General features: G+C 38.3%; 1 protein-coding gene across 2 annotated transcripts in view; it reads left to right on the forward strand.

The window, feature by feature from the left end:
* The window catches only part of scube1 (signal peptide, CUB domain, EGF-like 1), a 92,037-nt gene that overhangs the window by 9,697 nt on the left and 62,404 nt on the right, over positions 1-19,936 (forward strand). For both annotated transcript variants that reach the window (XM_083527938.1, XM_083527939.1), the window contains exons 3-4: positions 5,608-5,733; positions 17,392-17,526. In XM_083527938.1, the coding sequence (XP_083384064.1) occupies positions 5,608-5,733; positions 17,392-17,526 (261 nt within the window). The remainder of the gene's footprint in view (positions 1-5,607; positions 5,734-17,391; positions 17,527-19,936) is intronic.

The following is a 19,936-nucleotide window of genomic DNA, read 5'->3' on the forward strand; positions in this document are numbered from 1 at the left end:
AGGCAAGATGACTCAATTTATAAGAGTCAGACTGAATGTCAGAGTGTATTACAGTTTTCTCAGTTGCTTTGGATCGTTTCTCAGATCAGAGATGAAATTCTCAAAACTACTCGTTCCTCCACATCATGTCGTCATTTGTGCTCATCAATGCTCAACGTTTCTTGTCGCCTTGGATCGAATTGCGAAAGCTTTTGTACGTTCATTTAATGGATTGTGTACGAGCGTCTGCTGTTTCCTACATTATCAGTCGTTTATGTTGATCAGAATATATTCTACTGGTTTCACCTGAAACGTTTTAACCCCAAAACATCTCAGCATCAGTTTATTGTGTACGTCATTGAATGCAAAATGGTTAAACCGGTTTTGAGAATTTCTATTTCAGTTTTTCTCGGTTGCTTTGGAGCGTTTCTAGAATCATCCTTATAATTTGAAAACCAGTGAGTGCATTTCTCCAAACAATGTGTACAAACAGCACAATATAGAGAGTTTTTTAAGAAAAGCCTGAACCTTTCTTAAAATCCTCAGTTCATCTCTCAAAAGTAAGTATTTGTGTCAGTGAACATCTCATTCCCATCAGAATGAAAAGTCACATGGTTATTGTTCACAAACAAAATCATCAAAATGTTTATTCATGTTTTCAGTGTTTCTTGATATAAACTACATTTCGGATCACAGCAACTGAAAATACACTACATTTGACTTCCTTCTGTTTGGTATCTGAATTTCATTTATTTTATTGGATATTTGATTTATATTGATTGTAAGAGACCAGACAGGATTCACACTTTTACTGTACAAGTGTTCAGTGTTTCTTAGTTGTTCATCCATTTTCAGAATGTAAAATTTTTACATTTTGTCTGTATTCATTCTCCAACTGAAGGTTCACAAGATTCACCTTTGACCCGTTTTAGAGAACTGGTTAAACGGCTATTTGATGATTGAAATGACTACAGACAAAACACAGAATTATACATTCTGAAAATGGAACTAAGAAACGAACGAACACTTGTACAGTACAGTAAAAGGCCAAATCCTGTTCAGTCTCTTACAATCAATATAAATTAAATATCCAATCAAATGAATGAATTCATGCTGCTTAAATTTATAGATGTCATAAAGAGACTATTTTTTGTGAACAATGGCAATGGGACTTTTCGTTCTGATGGGAATGAAATGTTCATTGACACAATACTTACTTTTGGGAGATGAACTGAGGATTTTGAGAAAAGTACAGACTTTTGCGAGAAATCCAGTGTATTGTGCTGTACACATTGTTTGGAGAAATCCACTCACTGGTTTGCGAACATTAAAGATGATATAAGAAATGAACAGAAAAGCAACTGAGAAAAACTGTAATGAGAATGTACAATATTCATTACCATGATATTTACAATAATACAAAAAATTAGGATTGAAATTGCCAGAATAATCAAAACAGTGCAGCTGGGATGGATACAGTGTTGCCTTGGAGACGGAGGTGGAGTGATTGTGCTGTGTTAGTGATTTAACCTAATGCATGGATTAAATGCATTGGCATGACTCAGGTCTCTCAACCTGTTGAATTGAGGCATCGTCTTTAACGAGTCCTGAAATTTTTATTTTTGGCTTTTCATAGTTAAAGAGTTAACAGACAGCTGTGTTGCCTTTAGGTCTTTATATTTAGTGCCTGAAATTTTCAGATTAATGTTCCTGAAATCATATAATGGCTTCAGCTGATTGAATAAATCATTCAATTTAATTCAATTCAATTTGATTGGATTTAATTTGTACAGCATTTTTAACAATGAACAATAACAAAGCAGCATTGCAGAGATATTATAAAGTTAGAATGTTTAAGTTTACTGCCTATAAATTCGTTCCCCATAATTGTAAGTTCACCCCTAATAAGTGAGACAGTGGTGACTGTGGCAAGAAAAAGCTCCTCGAAGAAACCTTGAGAGGAACCAGTTTCAAAAGGAAACCCATCCTTATCTGGGTGACCCCGAATATCCATTCATTGCAGTTCCAAATACAGAAATATGTGTGTGTATATATATATATATATATATAAATCTATTACTTTTTTACCATGGTACCCAAAAAAAACATGATTTTTCAGTCATTAACAGGTTTAAATCTTTAATTGCTGATATTGTTCCTCAAGGTTTATCCTGGTTCCTGTTCTTCTAATAAAAAAACTAATAAAAAAGCTACTAAGCAACTAATAAAAAAGCTATTTTGAATGGGTTTTAGCAGCGGTGTTTAATTTCTCAAAAAAAATATTGAGTGCTGAACTAGTGAAATGTGTGTGTGTGTGTGTGTGTGTGTGTGTGTGTGTGTGTGTGTGTGTGTGTGTGTGTGTGTGTGTTATTACAATCCATCTACTATCAGATAATGACTAAATAACTTGTGTAAGCGCAAGTAAGCACTGTTTCTGTCTGTGTGTGTGTGAGAGAGAAAGAGAAATGAAGAGGAAAAGAAGGATGGACAGATCGAGAAAGAAAGAGAGATGTGGGATTATTAGTAGGCCATTGTCTGCCTGGTGTCTGTGTGTTCGTCACAGAGCTGCTGCTGTTCTGAGTGGCTGACTGGGTGTGAGCACCCTCCTTTACAAAAATCCTCCCTTCTAAGAGCAGGTCAGATGGTCTCTGGTGCTTTATATAGTACACACACACACACACACACACACACACACACACACACACACACACAAAACCTTGCCATACCTGTATGCATTGACTTAAACGCTCACACACATTATCCAGACATTCACACAGCACGGTGGTGGAGAGCTGGACGCATCACACCCTCTCTTGAATTTTGCCATGGAGCAGAACTGCATTTTGACATAGAAGAGAGAACTATCTTCACAGAGCCACTACACGCTGTGTGGATGGGGCCAGGATGGTGACCGAGAAAAAAAAAAACGTACGAAGCACCTCGCATTGAACCTTGATGTTCTGAGTAGGGGAGGCAAAGGGAATGGAAGGAAGGTGTGAAGTTTGGATGTGACAAGGCGATGACCTGAGAGAAATTCAGAGGAAAGAGGGCTTGGGGCTTCCTTCACTGGGAAAAAACAGCACGTCTGGTCAAAACGAATCAAACCTGAGGAAGATGAAAAGCTGAAGAGTTTTTTTTTTTGCTCAGGCATCATCAGCATCATTCCCTGTTTTACTTCCAGAAAAGACATTTTAACAGCTGTGGATGGATTACAGCAGCTCTGACAGTGGTCCTGGCTGTAACTTAAATCACATATTAATGCAATTGCTTTAATACTTTATCATTGCTATCAATGAAGACATGTAGGACTAATGTTCCATATTAACAGATTCGAAAAGACATTAGAATCATTGATATGGGGAAATTCCTTCATTCAGGTTTTTTATTTTTTGACTGAATATTGAGATATTGAGTTTTTCTCCAGTGTCAGCTAATGGTCAAAGATAAACCTGGACGTTTTCAGAAATGGGAAACTCTTCATACTTTGCAGAACCCCAGTAGTATGACTGTATTTTGTTTGAGGCTGGTTTGGGAATGACGGTTTATTATCAAAGAAAGTTTGCCGAAGTAAAAATGCTTCAGTAAAAGAGTCGACTTTGGGATTTTTGTATTTACAATATTCGCATTGAAACACCCCACAATATCATTCATTATTTTCCTACAACAGCATGTCACCAAGAAAAATAAAGACGAGCATCATATCTGTTATCAGAGGTCACCAAATAGCTTCATTAGCCATTAAACTCTAAAGTACAATAAACTGGATTGTGTCTCATTGTACTGTAAATCTCACTGAACTAGAATCTGAAAATAAAACTACATTAGATAGACAGATTCATGTTTTCTACATCTATGGCATTTGGCAGACTCCCTTATTCAGAGTGGCTTACAACTGAGTAAGTAGTTGAGGGTTAAGGGCCTTGCTCAAGGGTCCAGCAGTGGTGGGGGTGGGATTTCAACTTGTGACCTTCTGGGTCTGATCCTTAACCACTAAGCTACCACCTAATTCGAGATATTATAAAATGACAACTTTCATTTTAATATATAATGGTATAATACTGTATATTCTTTTTTTTGGCCCATGGTTCTTGGTCACGTTTTTTAAGTTTTTTGTCCCTTCGTAGAAAAAAAAGTCTGGGTACCTTTGCCTTATATACTTTATATTTACATTTACAGCATTTGTCAGATGCCCTTTTCCAGAGCAACTTACAATGATCTTATTCATACAAATGAGCAGTTAAGGGCTAAGGGCATTGCTCAAGGGCCCAGAAATTGGCAACATCTATATTTTATTTATATATATATATATATATATATATAAAAATAAATATCCATATTATATATATGAATAATAATTATATATATATATATATATATATATATTCTATTTTTATTTATATCATATATATATATATATATATAATAGGTATTATATAAAAAAAACATTTAATCAGGACATTTTCAAATATTTATTATAACTATTATAGATTTTTCTGGTTGATAGAAAGTGAAATCTGCCATGTTAAAGCTCAATTTTTGATATTGTGTTTCATTCTGAAATGCTTATAACGTGTTATTTCTTTGATTTACGATGGTTTTTCTCTCACCTAGTTCCAGTTTGCCTATTTATCCCTCTGACCTTCCTAATCAACAAGTCATTTCTGGCCACTGTGTTTAACTTAATTGTATAACATTTGTATAAACTTAAATAGATGTGTATGTATATAAATATTTATGTCTATACACAAAATTTTTTCTCTCTCAATGACAAATGGCAGGTGGGTCCCCAACTTTTTTTTTTTTTTTTTTATCTGACACTATCTTTCAGATGACATCTGGTTTAAGACGAATCAGCAGTTTTTGAAAAACTCAAACCATCCTTTCTGGTACAAGCGACCCTGCCATGGTCAAAGTCAGTAAATACATTAGGATGTTTAAAGAGAGAACAGTAATAAAGCAGGTATCTAGCAGCAAATAAATCTGCTGATGCTCCAGCTTTAAGGTATGAATGGGATTTATAATTGTTTAAGTATATAAAAGGGGGGGGGGGGGCATACTGAGCTGTCTGCTTGCTGCTGGTGGACGTTTTCAGCAGCTCATGCTCAGAAAGTCCATTCCGCTATTGACCTCTTCCTTGTGACACCCAGGAACATGCCCTTAACACTCTGCACACCAACAACACACACAAGCTCACAAACACACACATATCTGGAGAGGATTTCTGTGTGCACTTTTTCACATCATCCTCCTTTCCCTGAATTTTTGTTCTTCTCTGAGCGTTCGAGCATTTGCGAATTGCTCTACAGCGTCCAACTACGCACGCAGTACCGAAAAAACGCAAGAAAAAAAAAAACATGTTTATGGATTCTTTAAAGATGAGCTAATTCAGGCTTTGACAAGTTTGTGTACTTTTTTTTTTTTGCTTCCACATGCATAAACTAGCACTCTTTGAAGCGGAAAAAAAGAAATAAACAGCATAAATGTAAACAAATGCAAGCGGAGTGTTTTTTTTTTGTGTGTGTGTGTGTGTGTGTGTTTGTGTGTTGCAACAGTTACAATGCATTGTACGTAATAAATGTACGCATTAATGTAATATCCTTATGCTTGTTTGTGTGTATTGTGTTTTAGATATGGACGAATGTGATAATGATTACAATGGAGGCTGTGTGCATGACTGCATCAACATCCCTGGAAACTACAGATGCACGTGCTATGATGGTTTCATGCTGGCAGATGATGGTCATAACTGTCTAGGTAAGAGGTTCTAGGTTCTCTACGTTCACGAACAAATATATGAACAAAAATTATTAACAATAACTCAGCAAACATATTTTTAGCGTTCATTAATTGGAACACACCCTGTGCAAGGCTCTTGCTGCAGTTTTCATAATTCTAGGTACTAATAAAGAGCCTGCCTTTTTTGTATTCATCCCGAAGTCTTTCCAATGATATAAAACTGCATGTCATGTGTTTAGAGTCTGAGGTGCTACTGTATGTTTTCACCTCAAACCTATGTGCTATTTTGAGCTAATCACTGATGGCTAAACACTTTAGCATGTTGAGTTGAGAATATATGGACATTTTTAGTTGAGGAATTTTATTTATTGTTTATCTTTTACAGATTGTACTTTAATGTCACTGTTCTTGACTCACACCCTATTGGTATATCATTCAACCCCAATCTATTTTGCAGAAGTGTTCAGAAATGTGTCATAGCAAAATCTGAACAGGAATCAATCCATTGCTGTATTATGAGTGCTGTGGCAAAGTTCGCTATATAGTTAGCTAATGGGACAGAGGCTACTTTCTCCCCTTAAGGAATGAATCTGTATTTTGAATTTGCTATTTTTTAATTCAGATGATATCATGGGGCTGCAGTTTGCAACGAAACGCTAAAACCGCCCCCGAACGCTGCCTCCGTCACACACACAGCTAGCCTGTCTCGAGTCCACTTTCTCTCGAAGAGTTTTTCTCTCGTCTTCTCTTTGCCAAGTGACCTCTCCGAAGACCCCTCCGCAAGCGTAAACAAACATGCCTCTGTGCGCTTTGGGAAGCACAGCCTCATCTCGCCCGGCTCCCTCATTCCACTCCAGCTGACAGGAGTCGGCTGGCAAAAAAAAAAAAAAAACCTCTCGGTTATTTTCATCTCTTTAAAATGTCACCTCAAGTGTCACCAGTGGCTGAATCGCATCCATTTCCCAGAATCCAACTGGCACGCTGTGTGTTTATGTTAGTGGTTAAAAATGGACTCCTGAGGGGAAAAGTCAGAGAAAATTAATAACTCACCATAGCATATTTATTTAAACGGTTCGAATGTGAAATTCCACGTCTCTGACAGGCAGGACTAGTTTAATGTTTTTAGGGGGCTTGCTGTGGGGGTTCAGGAATCTGTTGAAAAGCGAAATGCATGCTGCGTATCTTTATTCGTTTTACAAGCCGGCCCGGAACGATAGGTTGTGGTGCGGCGTGTTGGTAAATGTCCATTATCGGAACCTGTCTTTCTCCACTTTCTGATCGAAACGAGTTATCAAGAGAGTGATAGAGAGTTCGAGGAGTTGGAGGACAGCACATGAGTAGTTTGGCAAAGGTGGACAAGCTTTGGACGACTCCGTCTTTCCTCTTCTCCTCCCCAAAAGATTTTTTTTTCCGAGTTGGCAGTGTGATTGAGTTTCAGGATGCTGACCTCATGGTTTTATATTAGCACTCACTAATGATGATAAATATCCGAGCAGCACGCCACAACGCGGCCCTTCATCACAGCTCCGTTCCAACTACCTTATGTCTCATGTCTTTGCTATGTCTCTCTCTTTAAATCTCTTTCACCTTGTCATCCTTTTATCCCCTGACTCATTTTTTACATTCAGTTTTTATTGTAGTGCAGCAGAGTGAGTCTGATGTCTTGTCCTTTTGCCTCTAACTAACGTCTCTGCTCTTTATCTTTATCTCCGTAAACCTATTAAAGTTCATGCTCTTATTATCTTTTGCAACCCTCTTTCTCTTTCTCGTTTTCTCTCTTTCTCTCTCTCTCTCTCTCTCTCTCTCTCTCTCTCTCTCTCTCTCTCTCTGAACACTCACTACTGTTTCACTCCCATGTTCATCTTCTTGACATCTCATTTCTCCGATCCTCCCCTAATATCTCTTTTCTTACTCCCTCTCTGCCTCAGTAAGTTCTTGGTTATTTTGGCCGTGCGTCTCTCTGGAACAACTCCAGGCTGTTTCCCCAGAAGCAACGCGCTTGTTCTCTATTTGACATCTTTATTGTGGAGTGTTTCAAATAGAAGACTAAATGGTGGTGCTGGGAACCAAGACAAAACCTTAGAGGGTTGACACCGAAGAGAGCTCTGCTGCTCTACATCCCTACTTTCTTTTTCTTCTTCTTCTTCTTTTTTCGTTTGGACGTCTCTCACGTCTCTTCTTGTCTTTATCACTGTCCTGGATTACATTTATTTTAGGCTTTTGCACCTTTCAATCCTATTCAAAGATCAAATTCGGAAAATGGTGAATAATAACAATGTCCCAAATAGCTATTATTCACTCATATATACTGTGTGTGTGTGTGTGTGTGTGTGTGTGTGTGTGTGTGTGTGTGTGTGTATGTATATATATATATATATATATATATATATATATATATATATATATATATATATATATATATATATATATATACGTAGAGTATATATATACACGTAGAGTACAGATTAACATGGCAGAGGTAGAGCTGCATCCACTAAGGTGTATTTATAAAAGGGTCCATGCATTAAAAGACAGATGATACAAGTGAAATGATGATTTGCTGTCTGTCTGAACCGAAGAAAAAAAAGTATTGAATATTGAGTTTTTCCATTTCATTGTATTGTTTTGATTCGCATTTTGTTGAACTGAATTGTAATCGGATCACACTGCATAGTAATAGGGATGAATCATACGATCGTTAATGTATATTTATACATACATACATATATATATAGAGAGATACAGAGAGAAAGAGAAAGAGAGAGAGAGAGAGAGAGAGAGAGAGAGAGAGAGAGAGAGAGAGAGAAAGTGACTGGCTTCAGGTGATGACAAACTGCAGCTGATGATTTTTTCAGCGGTCTTGATTGGGTTCTGGACCACTCATGGCATTGGTCAGAATGTGCTCTATACAGTAAAACCCCGTTGTACGAGCATAATTCGTTCTTGAAAATTGCTCGTAGGTCCGTTTGCTCGTACGTTTGAACTGATTTTCCCCATAAGAATGAATGTAAAAGTGATTTAATCCGTTCCGAGTTCTCATTCGATCGCTTATTTCTGCACTTGAAAAGTATTTGTAGCCTATTTTAACAAACAAGTACGACGCAAATTACCGCATAATTTAACACTTACTCATCTGATAGTGGTTGATTGCGAGTGTAAGACGCGAACCACGTTCGTAACCTTCTCGGTTTCCATGGTAATTCTATTTACTTTCGTTTTCACAGCACCATCACTGATTTTCTTGGGAGACATTTTTCAAGATTTCTAGTGAAATAAAAATATAAAACTAAAAAAAGTTACGTTTTGCTGCACTGAACAACGAAAGCGACCGAGCGATACGTCATCAACTAAGCGACTGATGCGACCCTCCGCCGAAAGTATCTCTGTTTGCTTGTACTATCAGTTGCTCGTACAACAGGGTTTTACTATATTATCAGTATAACATCGCATGAGTATAGCTGGGTTGTAGATGTACAGCATTTTTACCAGCCGTCATTAGAAAAACATTCTTAACTAAGCTTTCTTGTTGATGAGGTATGCATCTCTAATTTGAGATCCCTTGTGATTTAGTACTCAGAAACCTGAAGAGACAGTGCTCATCGATGAGTTATTAATGATGTGTGAGGGAGAGAAAGATGTGTGTTCTCTAATATGCCCTCCCTAATCAATCTATTGTGTCTTGAACCCTGACAATCCGTCCTCAAATGTTCTGTTATAATAACCATCACTCTTCTGGGAAGGTGTTCCTGGATGTTGGCGTGTGGAGATTTGTGCTCATTCGGTCATAAGGGTGTTAGTAAAGTCCGGGACTGATGTAAGTGAGCTGAGGAGGCCTGGGGTTCATGCAGCGTTCACATTGATCATTTTCAGTAGGGTTGAGGTCAGAGCTCAATAGCAGGAGATCTTAAACATATCTTCATGAAGCTGGCATCCTACGCAGTGTGGTATTCCTCTCTTTAGTTTCTGTAAAATTGGGTCTCAGATGTCCACAGCTTGATATTACACACGACCTGCTAAACCATGTTCTCAGAGGATCTCTGAAGACTTATATTTAAAGATGAAAATGGAACTCTGTTGGTTGACCACTCAATGATGAGAATACCTGGCTGCATGAACATCCTTCTGAACTTTTACTTATTTACCTGGAGTTTTAAAACCAAGCAGTCTAATGAAGAAGGTGGACGATGTCTGTTAAAATCTCTTAAAATTACACTACAACAAATCATTTTCATCCACAAAATCTATTACCATTAACCTATTAGATAAAATCCAGCAACATCTTTAGCCTCAAAATTTTTTTTAGGATCTATACATATATATATATATATATATATATATATATATATATAGGCGATTTAAAGCGTCCTCATGTCCCCCACATCCCATATATCTTAATATCTCTAACCTCAGCAAACATGTTAATTTAATGCTAAATCAAATGTTAAACCGTATCAAATTCACTCCAACTCATCAGATTTAATCATCACTCATATTAGCTAAGTTAGCTAGCTGCCTATTTTACTGCTAATAAACAAGCTCACATTCAGCTGGTAGCAATAATCTTTGCAAAGTATCTTTCTCTTGATTCACATCTTCTCGTTTTAATAAATAGCCAAACCAGGATGAGCTAGGGTGCTAGGATGAGCTAGGCTAGGTGAATTAGCTGTAATGTAAGATCTTTTGCTAGGTTAGCTAGCTAGTACTGTATCAGGCTTTGTGGCTAATAAAATAAAGCTGTGGAGATAATTTGGTGTTATTGTTGTATTATATGGAACTTATTAGTTAAATATTTGATGGAAGGATTAAGAAAGGTTATGCTTTAAATGGAAAAAATATGAGATTTATGCAAATTTTTGTCAAATACATTTGTTTGACAACGTTTGCAAACCCCAGCTATATATTATATATTTTTACTTTTACTTCATACAGAATATTAAGGTCCACATTATATTATATTATATTATATTATATTATATTATATTATATTATATTATATTATATTATATTATATTATATTATATTATATTATATTATATTATACTATATAATATTATTTTATATTTAATCCAGCTATTTATAGCGCTTGTAACAATCGGCATTGTCACAAAGCAGCTTTACACAGATAAAGAGTTTATAAAGTATGAATTTATATGTTAGTATTTATATGTTTATAGGGAAATAAATCACGTTCTGATCCGCCGACTGACTTCACACTCTTTCTTTGATTCGTCTTCCTCTCGGCTGTTGCGCTTTCACGTTACTCTCCTCTCGTCTCAGACAGATGATGTCATCGTTTCCATTGAACTCAGAGGAGACAGCAGTAACCAGCAGTTGACTGACCACTATAAATGGACTCCAGGTGCATCAATTATCCTCATGTTAACTTTATGTACCACACAGGGCATAGCGCAGCCTGTGAAATAAAGAAGGAACGCCAGTTTTAAAATAGTGAATAGCTTTGTGGCATAATTGTGTGTGTGTGTGTGTGTGTGTGTGTGTGTGTGTGTGTGGTGTGTGTTCAGCTTTGATTTGAAATGTCTTCCCCTAGTAATGTGTTTGTTTTAACTGAGAACTATTTCTAACACCCACACACACTCAGAGCAAACCCAGGGGTGAAACAGTCCCTATGTGTGCTAGAGCTCATGTCGGAAGTCGTTCCACAGACTCCCAGATGCCGCATGTCAACAAGTTTAAGCACTAATTGATTTAAGATTGGCTAATGTGGGAGACTGATTAAAGGGTAATCTGGCGCAGTTCCTCCCCGTCTTTTTTCATTTCGATTCGTATTTATTTTTCTCTGCCTGGGCCGGCAGCTGGACTCAATGTGCGATCGTTTGGCTGCTTTATTTAACGACTCCGGCTTATTTTTTTGTTTTATCTGTCTGTTTTTTGTTTTAATTGAGTCTGAAAGCAAAAGATAAATAAAAAAAAAGAAGAAGAAAGTGTCTAATTGCAATGTGGAGATTCTGTATTTTAGTTTATTGTAGGCTTTCTTGACCTTATTGGATGTCGTTTTTTAGATTGAGGCATCTTTTAATGTCTCAGCTTGTAGCTGAGGTTTTTTTAGATTGTTTAGTAGACACTTTGTTGGCACTATACTGTATTTCCTCTGTTGCAGTACAAATACTGTATAGGTTTTACATTCCCAATCTGGTCACAGCTCGGATTCCTGACAGTACCACAGCCATCCAGAATTGGCTGTACTCTGGGTAGAGGGGATAGCGTACTCTTAATCCCCTGTCCATCACAAAGTTCAATCCAGTGCGCTGGCTTCAGATGCTTTGAAAAAAAATTGGTTTTACGCTTCCATGGTTTGGTACTGGTTTAATATTTATGGCTCTTGACTGACACTCTTTCCCAAAGCAACTGAGCAATTGAGGATTAAGGGTAGCTTGGTGGGGTTGGGATTTGACCTCACAACCTTCTGATTATAATGCCGTAATCACAGAGGTTCCCCGTCGTCCTGCCACTTGGTAGCTGTTGTCCCACTGTTATGTATTGTGAAGGAGAAAATGGGAGGAGGTGACACTTCAAAAGGCAATCAAAATATCACAGGGGAAAATGGGGGATTAATGGAGATCTTGATAGACAATGCGAGAACATAATTCACAGTCGCTCGTTCATTCAAGTGCATTAAATGTTAACAAGCCCAAAGACTATTCCGAAACCAAAGCGAAGATCTTAAACACAACAAGGCAGTCAGCAGTAACAAAAGGCTCAGAAATTCCAGACGTCCTACTGTAGGATGGCGAGATTTCACAATGATTCAATGACCATAAGCTGTTTAAATAGTTTAGAAGTAGTACAGTAAGTAACCAGGAAGTGGTACCAGAGATACTGGAGAGGAAATGTATGTTATAGAACCATCTTTCTTACATTCCTGTTTATATTTCGTGATAAACCAAAAGTCAGATTTGGTATTTGGGGGCCACCAAACGTGAAGTCAGCACGGCATTACATACTGGAAACTGGAAAAGATTGATCAATCATGAATGGTCCTTTTGTATCTGGTTTTTCCGAATACCTTGTCGACTCTATTTTTCATCACTCCTCCCATCAGCTTCTTTTACATGTATCAAGTCTAAAACAGAGGTTATCAAGATCATGGCTGCTCCTTCGTTATAGATGATTATATTGGAATATAATCCTCAAATCTGCCCACTTTTAAATACTCCATGGGTTTATTTTATCGAACCAAAAGGGCAGAGATGTGAACCAAAAGCAGTTTCAGGCAACAAGAAAGGGTTAGAATTTCAACAAAACGACACCAAGTGGACCAAGTGGAATCGCAAACCACAGAAAACAGAAACTAGGTCATAAACTAGGCAGGCAAACAGTAAACAGAGGAAAACTTAACATCGACTGCTACACAATCACACAGCGTGTGTACTTCGTAATGATTGTGACGCCTGAGAGACCTTTTAAAACCACAAATGTGGCATGGTGGTAATGGAGTCCATGTGTGTGTGGAATCTCATGAGAAAGTCTGGGTGTTGTAGTCAGTGGTGGCCATTTTTGTAGGCCGTGTTGAATTCTGCACTGATTCTGGTGTCATGTAACATGTAAACAGTGTATAAGTGTAGCCTACAGCTGCAGACTGTTCACTACACACACTATATAGACAACATTCTGACATCTGACCATAAGATTGGGTTTGTGTATCTTTTTGAACATCCCATTCCACATGTAGTCTCCATTTGCTGTTTTGATAACCTCCACTCTTCTGAGAAGATGTTCTTCTAGATTTTGATGGTGGAGATTGTGGAGACTTTTTAGGGTTTAAGCCAGTCGAAGGTCTTCCTGATCTCTCGTGGTCTTCCAGTGATGTTCTTCTGCTCTGGAAGCGAGTGTTTCACTCGAAACACCTCGAACGACTCCATGTAGCGTCACCGTGCATCAAAGGCATGTCATGTCAAACGTCTTTGTGACAGATTCGCACAGGTTTTTTAACGCATTTTAACGTTTGCTCTTTGTTCTCTTTGACGTGGTCAGTATGTAAAGCAGATCTTCATGGAGTTGGCTTTGTGCACTGAGGTGTTGTCATGCTGGAACAGGTTTTGGGTCTCCTAAAATGTCATGCTCCTGCTAGCAAAGACGTCCAGTACAATTGTGTGCTTCTGACACTTTGGATAAGAACCACATATGGCTGAAAAAGTCCATTGTCCCAAAACTTTTGTCCATATAGTTTAGTTCACTGATGATTTACTCTACAAGGTACAGAATACTGTTTATAGAGAATAGGGGGTGAGATAGACGCCATTTCACACATCAGCCTGTTAATATTTTTCTCATGACTTCTCTGTCGGTTCCATCAACAGCGTTTGCATTCTTTCCACCTCCCCTTGTAGTGTCACGTCGTCCCCGATGCCTTTTCCGAATGCAAGTTTACACAAACGCAATCAAACAAAATCAGCCTAGTTTAAACTCGCTGCCTCGTACAGCCAGATGTTTCGTTTTTTTGGCAGCGTGGACCTTAATTGCTAAACGACTAAAATACTGATCATCTTTTTTTATTTTTTTAAAACAAAGCAAAATTTCTGTTTGACATTCTTTTCACTTTACCTACTACGCGTTTTCATTGACACGTTCGACACGTGACTGTGAGAGCTGCAGATCCTCATTGTCCAGACAAATAAAAATGCTTTGTAGACTTCATTTCGTGGATTATTTTTATTATTTTTTTTTCCACATGGATTGCTATGCAGCGGGATGAGATTTTACTTCAGTAGAACTAGAAGATATGAGATGTGCTCGGCTGTGAGAGAGAGACAGGGATACCTGTGGGGAAAGCAGCATAAAGATAGGCCTTTTCTCCTCTTTTTTTCTGATTCCATTCCACCAGTTTGCTCGGACAGTAAAGGGCCTCGCTGTCTTGGCTGCGTTAACGAGCAGTCCTGCCGAGCCTAAAATAAGAGCCGCGTCTCCAGGTAAAAACCAAGGGCCACATAATACACCCCTGTGACCAAATTAGGAGTCTGTGTGTGTAACGTGTGTGTGTGTGTGTGTGTGTGTGTGTTTGCACATTGCTCTTTTTCCGGAGCGTTTGTGTATCTGTGTGGGTTTGAGAGAATGCCAGTAAGACGGATGATACTGGAACATGGTGCTCGCCCTGTCTGCTGCTGCTCTGCCATGCCACATGGAAATTCACTGCTTTGTACTTAACCCGTGCCTGGATCACAGCATAACAGAGGCTTGAGCGATATATCAATATAATACCAATATCGTGATAAATGATTATGCAATACTCTTTTCTGAGATATCGTTGGTAATATGTATTTTATTTATGTAGTTTTTTTAAATAGATGGATGCTGTAGACTGGCATTGAAAACTTTCTGTATTGCTGCAATAAAAAGAATCAAGATTCAAACTCCGCTTTTGTTCATTTTACTGTTTTTTTTTTTTTTATAAGTTTGTTCGATAAATTGAACACTCTATGGATTGGAACTCCTGACTTTTCCAGCTATATGTGATTCTTCCCCAAATGGTTACCACAAAATTTGAGGCAAACTAATTTTCCCATCATTCGAACTAGGAGACCCAAACCTGGAAGATCTTAAGTGGAAAATCTCGAGTGTTCTGCCGTAAAGCTCTGACCTCAACCCTATTGAACACATTCGGGATGAATGTGAACGCTGACTGCACCCCAGGCCTCCTCACCTTCTCACCTACATCACTACCTGACTTTACTAACACCCTTGTGGCTGAATGAATCTTCACAAAATCTAGTGGAACATCTTCCCAGAAGAATTTTACTTTGACCAAACAAATCTGTACAGATGTTCCACTTTATCTTCATAGAAAAATCCTCTCTCAGCACGAAGACCAGATTTACACACTCTCAGCATCCAGACAGTTCGTTTCTCTTCAAACTTTCAGCTGAAATATTTTGCGTTGTCTCTTGTAAAACTCGCCAAAGATGTTCTTCACTAGTTTGAGATTTTTTTCTTCATCCCAGAGCAGTTCAATAGGATTTAGGTGCGGTGATATCACATACCACTGTCTGCTTTCTAAATAACGCTTACAGAACTCGGACGTACGCTTCGGCTCCGTCTATCGCTGTAGTTGTGGACGCCACCTAGAAAATGCTCTTTTTATTGTTTAAGCCACAAGTCATCGTCCAACACGCTTTAAACACACACAGAAAACATTTGCAAGAATATAGCGAGATGAATTTTGTGTCAATTCGTAGAAATATCGCATTTATAGTGAGTACTGTAGCGTCGCCTATGCGTAAATTCTCTGCTTGTTTATTGGTTGAAGTGTCCTTTGATCTAAAAAAAGGGGAGGAGTTAAATATACACGGCACTGCATTCTTTATTTTCATTGGCTAAATCTGGCGACGAATGTCTTCAACTCCGCACTTTTTTTTTTATGTCAGAGGATACAACCAATCAATAAGGCGGAAACCTACGATTTCTTGTTATGCTACTGATTTCTTATGATGAACTGAATTCGGGACCATTCGCGAAACAAAATAGTTAAGTGCCAAATTTAAAATCGTGATGAAGTGGGACTGCGAGTTTCAACCCGCGATAAATTTCCTTAGTTCAGACAGAAGGGAAATCATCAATTTACCTCCTAATCATCAAATACCTTCTGAATTCTAACGCATGTCCCTTTCACACACAAAAAATAAATACAAATAAAACCAGACGTTCTTTTCCTGTTGTGTCTGCAGGAAGTCACAGCTCTACCTCTGCCATGTTAATCTGTATTCTATGTGTCTCTCAGGACACGCCTCGGTCTCCTTAGTGTTGCGATGCGTCATATTCACGTGGCAGCAGAGTGCTGAGAGAATGCGCTTGAGATACGGTTTAGCGACGAGAAATTGATCTACATATCAAATATCGGTCACAGATGATTGGTCACTGTTTAAATAATAAAACTACAGCACGTCTACTAATAATTATATAGAAATAAATGTTTTTTACGAATGCAAATATGGTAAAAAGCTGCATCACATCGTTCATTTTTATGCCGGTGCACCGATGCGAATCTGTGAATCTTTCCATCCCTAACAGATATAAAGGTATAAGATAGATTCTCCAACCCAGGCAGGTCTAAAGATGGCCGACGTTGCACTTTGAGGTCAGAGTAGGTTTGCGTACTCCTGGGTCGTTTCTTTGTTAGTAAATAAAACTAAGTCAAGTCACGCCAACCAAAGCAGTGATATATTTATAGGCCTTTCAGAGACATGGTATTGCCTGTAAACGTTATGAAAACGCAATTACAAGACATGAAACACCATTAATGTTTAAAGAAAATTCCAGAATGAACTCCAGAGAAGAAAACGTGTCCTATTTCAGCTCTGATGTCCGTGAGGACTCTAACTGACCCGTCTGCCTGTCTGAATCTCTCTTTCTGCCCATGACCTGTGTGTTTCCTGGCCACTGCGTTTATTTGTTTGGCTGTCGGGAGGATGCTTGTATGGAAGCCGGAACATTCCTGTTCCGCGTCTATCCGGCTGTGTTTCCCGGCTACATCAAATCGTGACGAAGAAAGAGAGAAGGGCCACAAATAAACAAAAAGCATTCACTTTCACAAATACCTGTGTGGGCTTTTGATTACAGGGTACAAAAAATGTGTGTTTGTGAACCCGTGTGTTAGTGTGTAAGTGTGTGTATGTGTGGCCACACGGTAATGACTGTTTGTCTTTCTTCTGTCTGGTGTGGTAGACGTGGATGAGTGTCAGGACAACAACGGCGGATGCCAGCAGATCTGTTTAAACACCATGGGCAGCTACGAGTGCCAGTGCAAAGACGGCTTCTTCCTGAGCGACAACCAACACACCTGCATCCACCGCTCTGAAGGTCTGTGTGGTCTGGGATTAAATTTCTGGGTTTCTATGGTTCTCATGCTACATTTTTATCTACACAAATTACAGTTTTTCTCAGTTGCGTTGGAGCTTCGAAAATGAAATTCTCAAAACTACTCTTCACTTGTGGGTAACATGAAAGCAATTTCTCGTCGTTTTGATCAAATTGCGAACGCTTTTGTACACTCACGTAATTAAATTGTGTATGAGTGTCTGCTGTTTTCTTTATTATCATTTGTTCATGTTGGTCAAAATTTATTATACTCGATTTACCCGAATAGTTTGATAGGATTTCTTGCAAAAGCCTGAACTTTTCTCAAAATCGTTAATTCAGTATTTGTGTAAATGAACATCTCATTGCCACCAGAATGACACGTCCTTTTGTCATTGTTAACAAAACAAGATTGGATGGAAGATGAATTTCAGCAGCACAAATGTATTCATTTGATGCATATTTCATTTATAATGATTCGATTCAACTTCAATTTCTTTTGTAAATGTGTTGAATTGATGAATTGTGCAGATGAATCTTGAACGTCACTAATGAAGGCGAGTGAACGGCATCGGATCAACCGATAATCGACTCGTTCTCTAAAACAGGTCAAAGGTGAAGCTCGTGACAGCGAAACGCATAAATACCATTTCTGAAAATGGATGAACAACCAGAAAACGAACACTAAAACAGTACAGTCAGTGTGAATCCTGTTCGGTCTCAAGAAATCGATACCCCACAGTAATGTGCACGTTTGTGCTGCGAAAATTCATAGATGTCAAGAAGAAATTCAACCTCGGGCATTTTCACGATCCAAAACCGTAGTTTACATGAGGAACCACTGAAACTGTGAACGTGACTAAACATTTTGACGATCTTGATGTGAACAATGACAATAGGACGTGTTATTCTGATGGTAATGAGACGTTTATTTACACAAATACTTACTTTTCAAGCAACTAAGGTCTTGGAGATCAGAAGTTTGTCGTGTTGCCAAGTTGTTGGCTTTTTTTCAGAATCGGTTTCTTCGGAACTCCAGCTGGTGGCGGTTGAGTGCTTTGCATACTTTAGGTTGATTATCCTTGCATATTAAAAACGTCCTCACATTTAAATAAAATCATTTACTTATACCCAAATGAATAAACCGACCCCTAAATGGTCAAAAAGACACATAAGGCAAGAGATGATAGCCCACCACGACCCATACCTTCCCAACATGTGCGAGAGTCCAAACTATATCAAGTTCAATCTTGATCTTATTCTCAGGTTTAGCTTAGTATTTTACCCCATAAGTGTATTTAGCTGTTAAAAAAGAAACAGAAATGTCTTCTATAAAGAATTCTTTGTGATGGACAGATCATGCAAATGCTTCCTGCTTCATTAAACAACATTTGTAACACATTATAAAGCTCAAAACACATTAGGTCCAATTTGAAAGTGTTTTTAATTGGGAACAAGAAGAAGAAGTCAAGTTTATTTGTATTGCGCTTTTCACAACAGACATTGTCTCAAAGCAGCTTTACAGAATTTAACAGTGAAGGTGAAGGGTGTGTATTTATCCCTGATAAGCAGCCGTGGTGACTGTGGCAAAGAAAAACTCCCTTAGATGTTATGAGGAAGAAACCTTGAGAGGAACCAGACTCAAAAGGGAAACCCATCCTCATTTGGGTGACATCAAGAGTGTGATCATAAATCTTTCAACAATACAGAACACTGGAAAGTGAGAACTAACATGAACACTGGACTGTGTGATTATGAGTGATGTTCTTTCTACAGTCTTATACAGTCATTTGAGATTATGGAACCAGGAGCTACTGAGCAACTCATAAAATAGCTCAACAACTGAGATCATCACAGATCCAACACCAGCTTCTCCATGCCAGAGTCTTTAAACACTCAAAGAAGTCCAATGTCTAAACTCCACATGAATTTGGATCCAATTGGCGCTGGTACGTCTCTAGATGGTTCGGGATGTTTGAGGGGTCACCATCTACTTCTTTAAAGGTCCACAGTCTTCATAAAGAAGCACATATACAGGATTTTATAGGTTTTTTAATGATGTCCAGGTGAGATTGTGGACCAAAGAGTCCTAGCGTTCCTAGCATCAAACAAGTCACGAACAAATTTGTCTCAGAGTGTCGATGTTGAGATTTGACATGGAACACAAAAATGCTCCACGGGGTCTGGATCCTGCTTAAATTTCTCCCCAATGTGGTGGTCTAAAAATTCCCACCGCGACTGGAAGGAAGGAGGCTAAGTTCTTTTTGATGTGCTTTGTAGGAACGTATGATGTTTCCATGTTATCTTACAATATATTATACGTTTATAGTTAGTTATATGTGGTATACTGTGAAGTTTTCATGTTGCATGTCTCACCTCATCAGCAACTCAGTTTCTTTTCCGAAAGTTCAGA

This window comes from Silurus aristotelis (genome assembly GCF_946808225.1).
Source record: "Silurus aristotelis genome assembly, chromosome: 24".
Lineage (NCBI taxonomy): Eukaryota > Metazoa > Chordata > Actinopteri > Siluriformes > Siluridae > Silurus > Silurus aristotelis.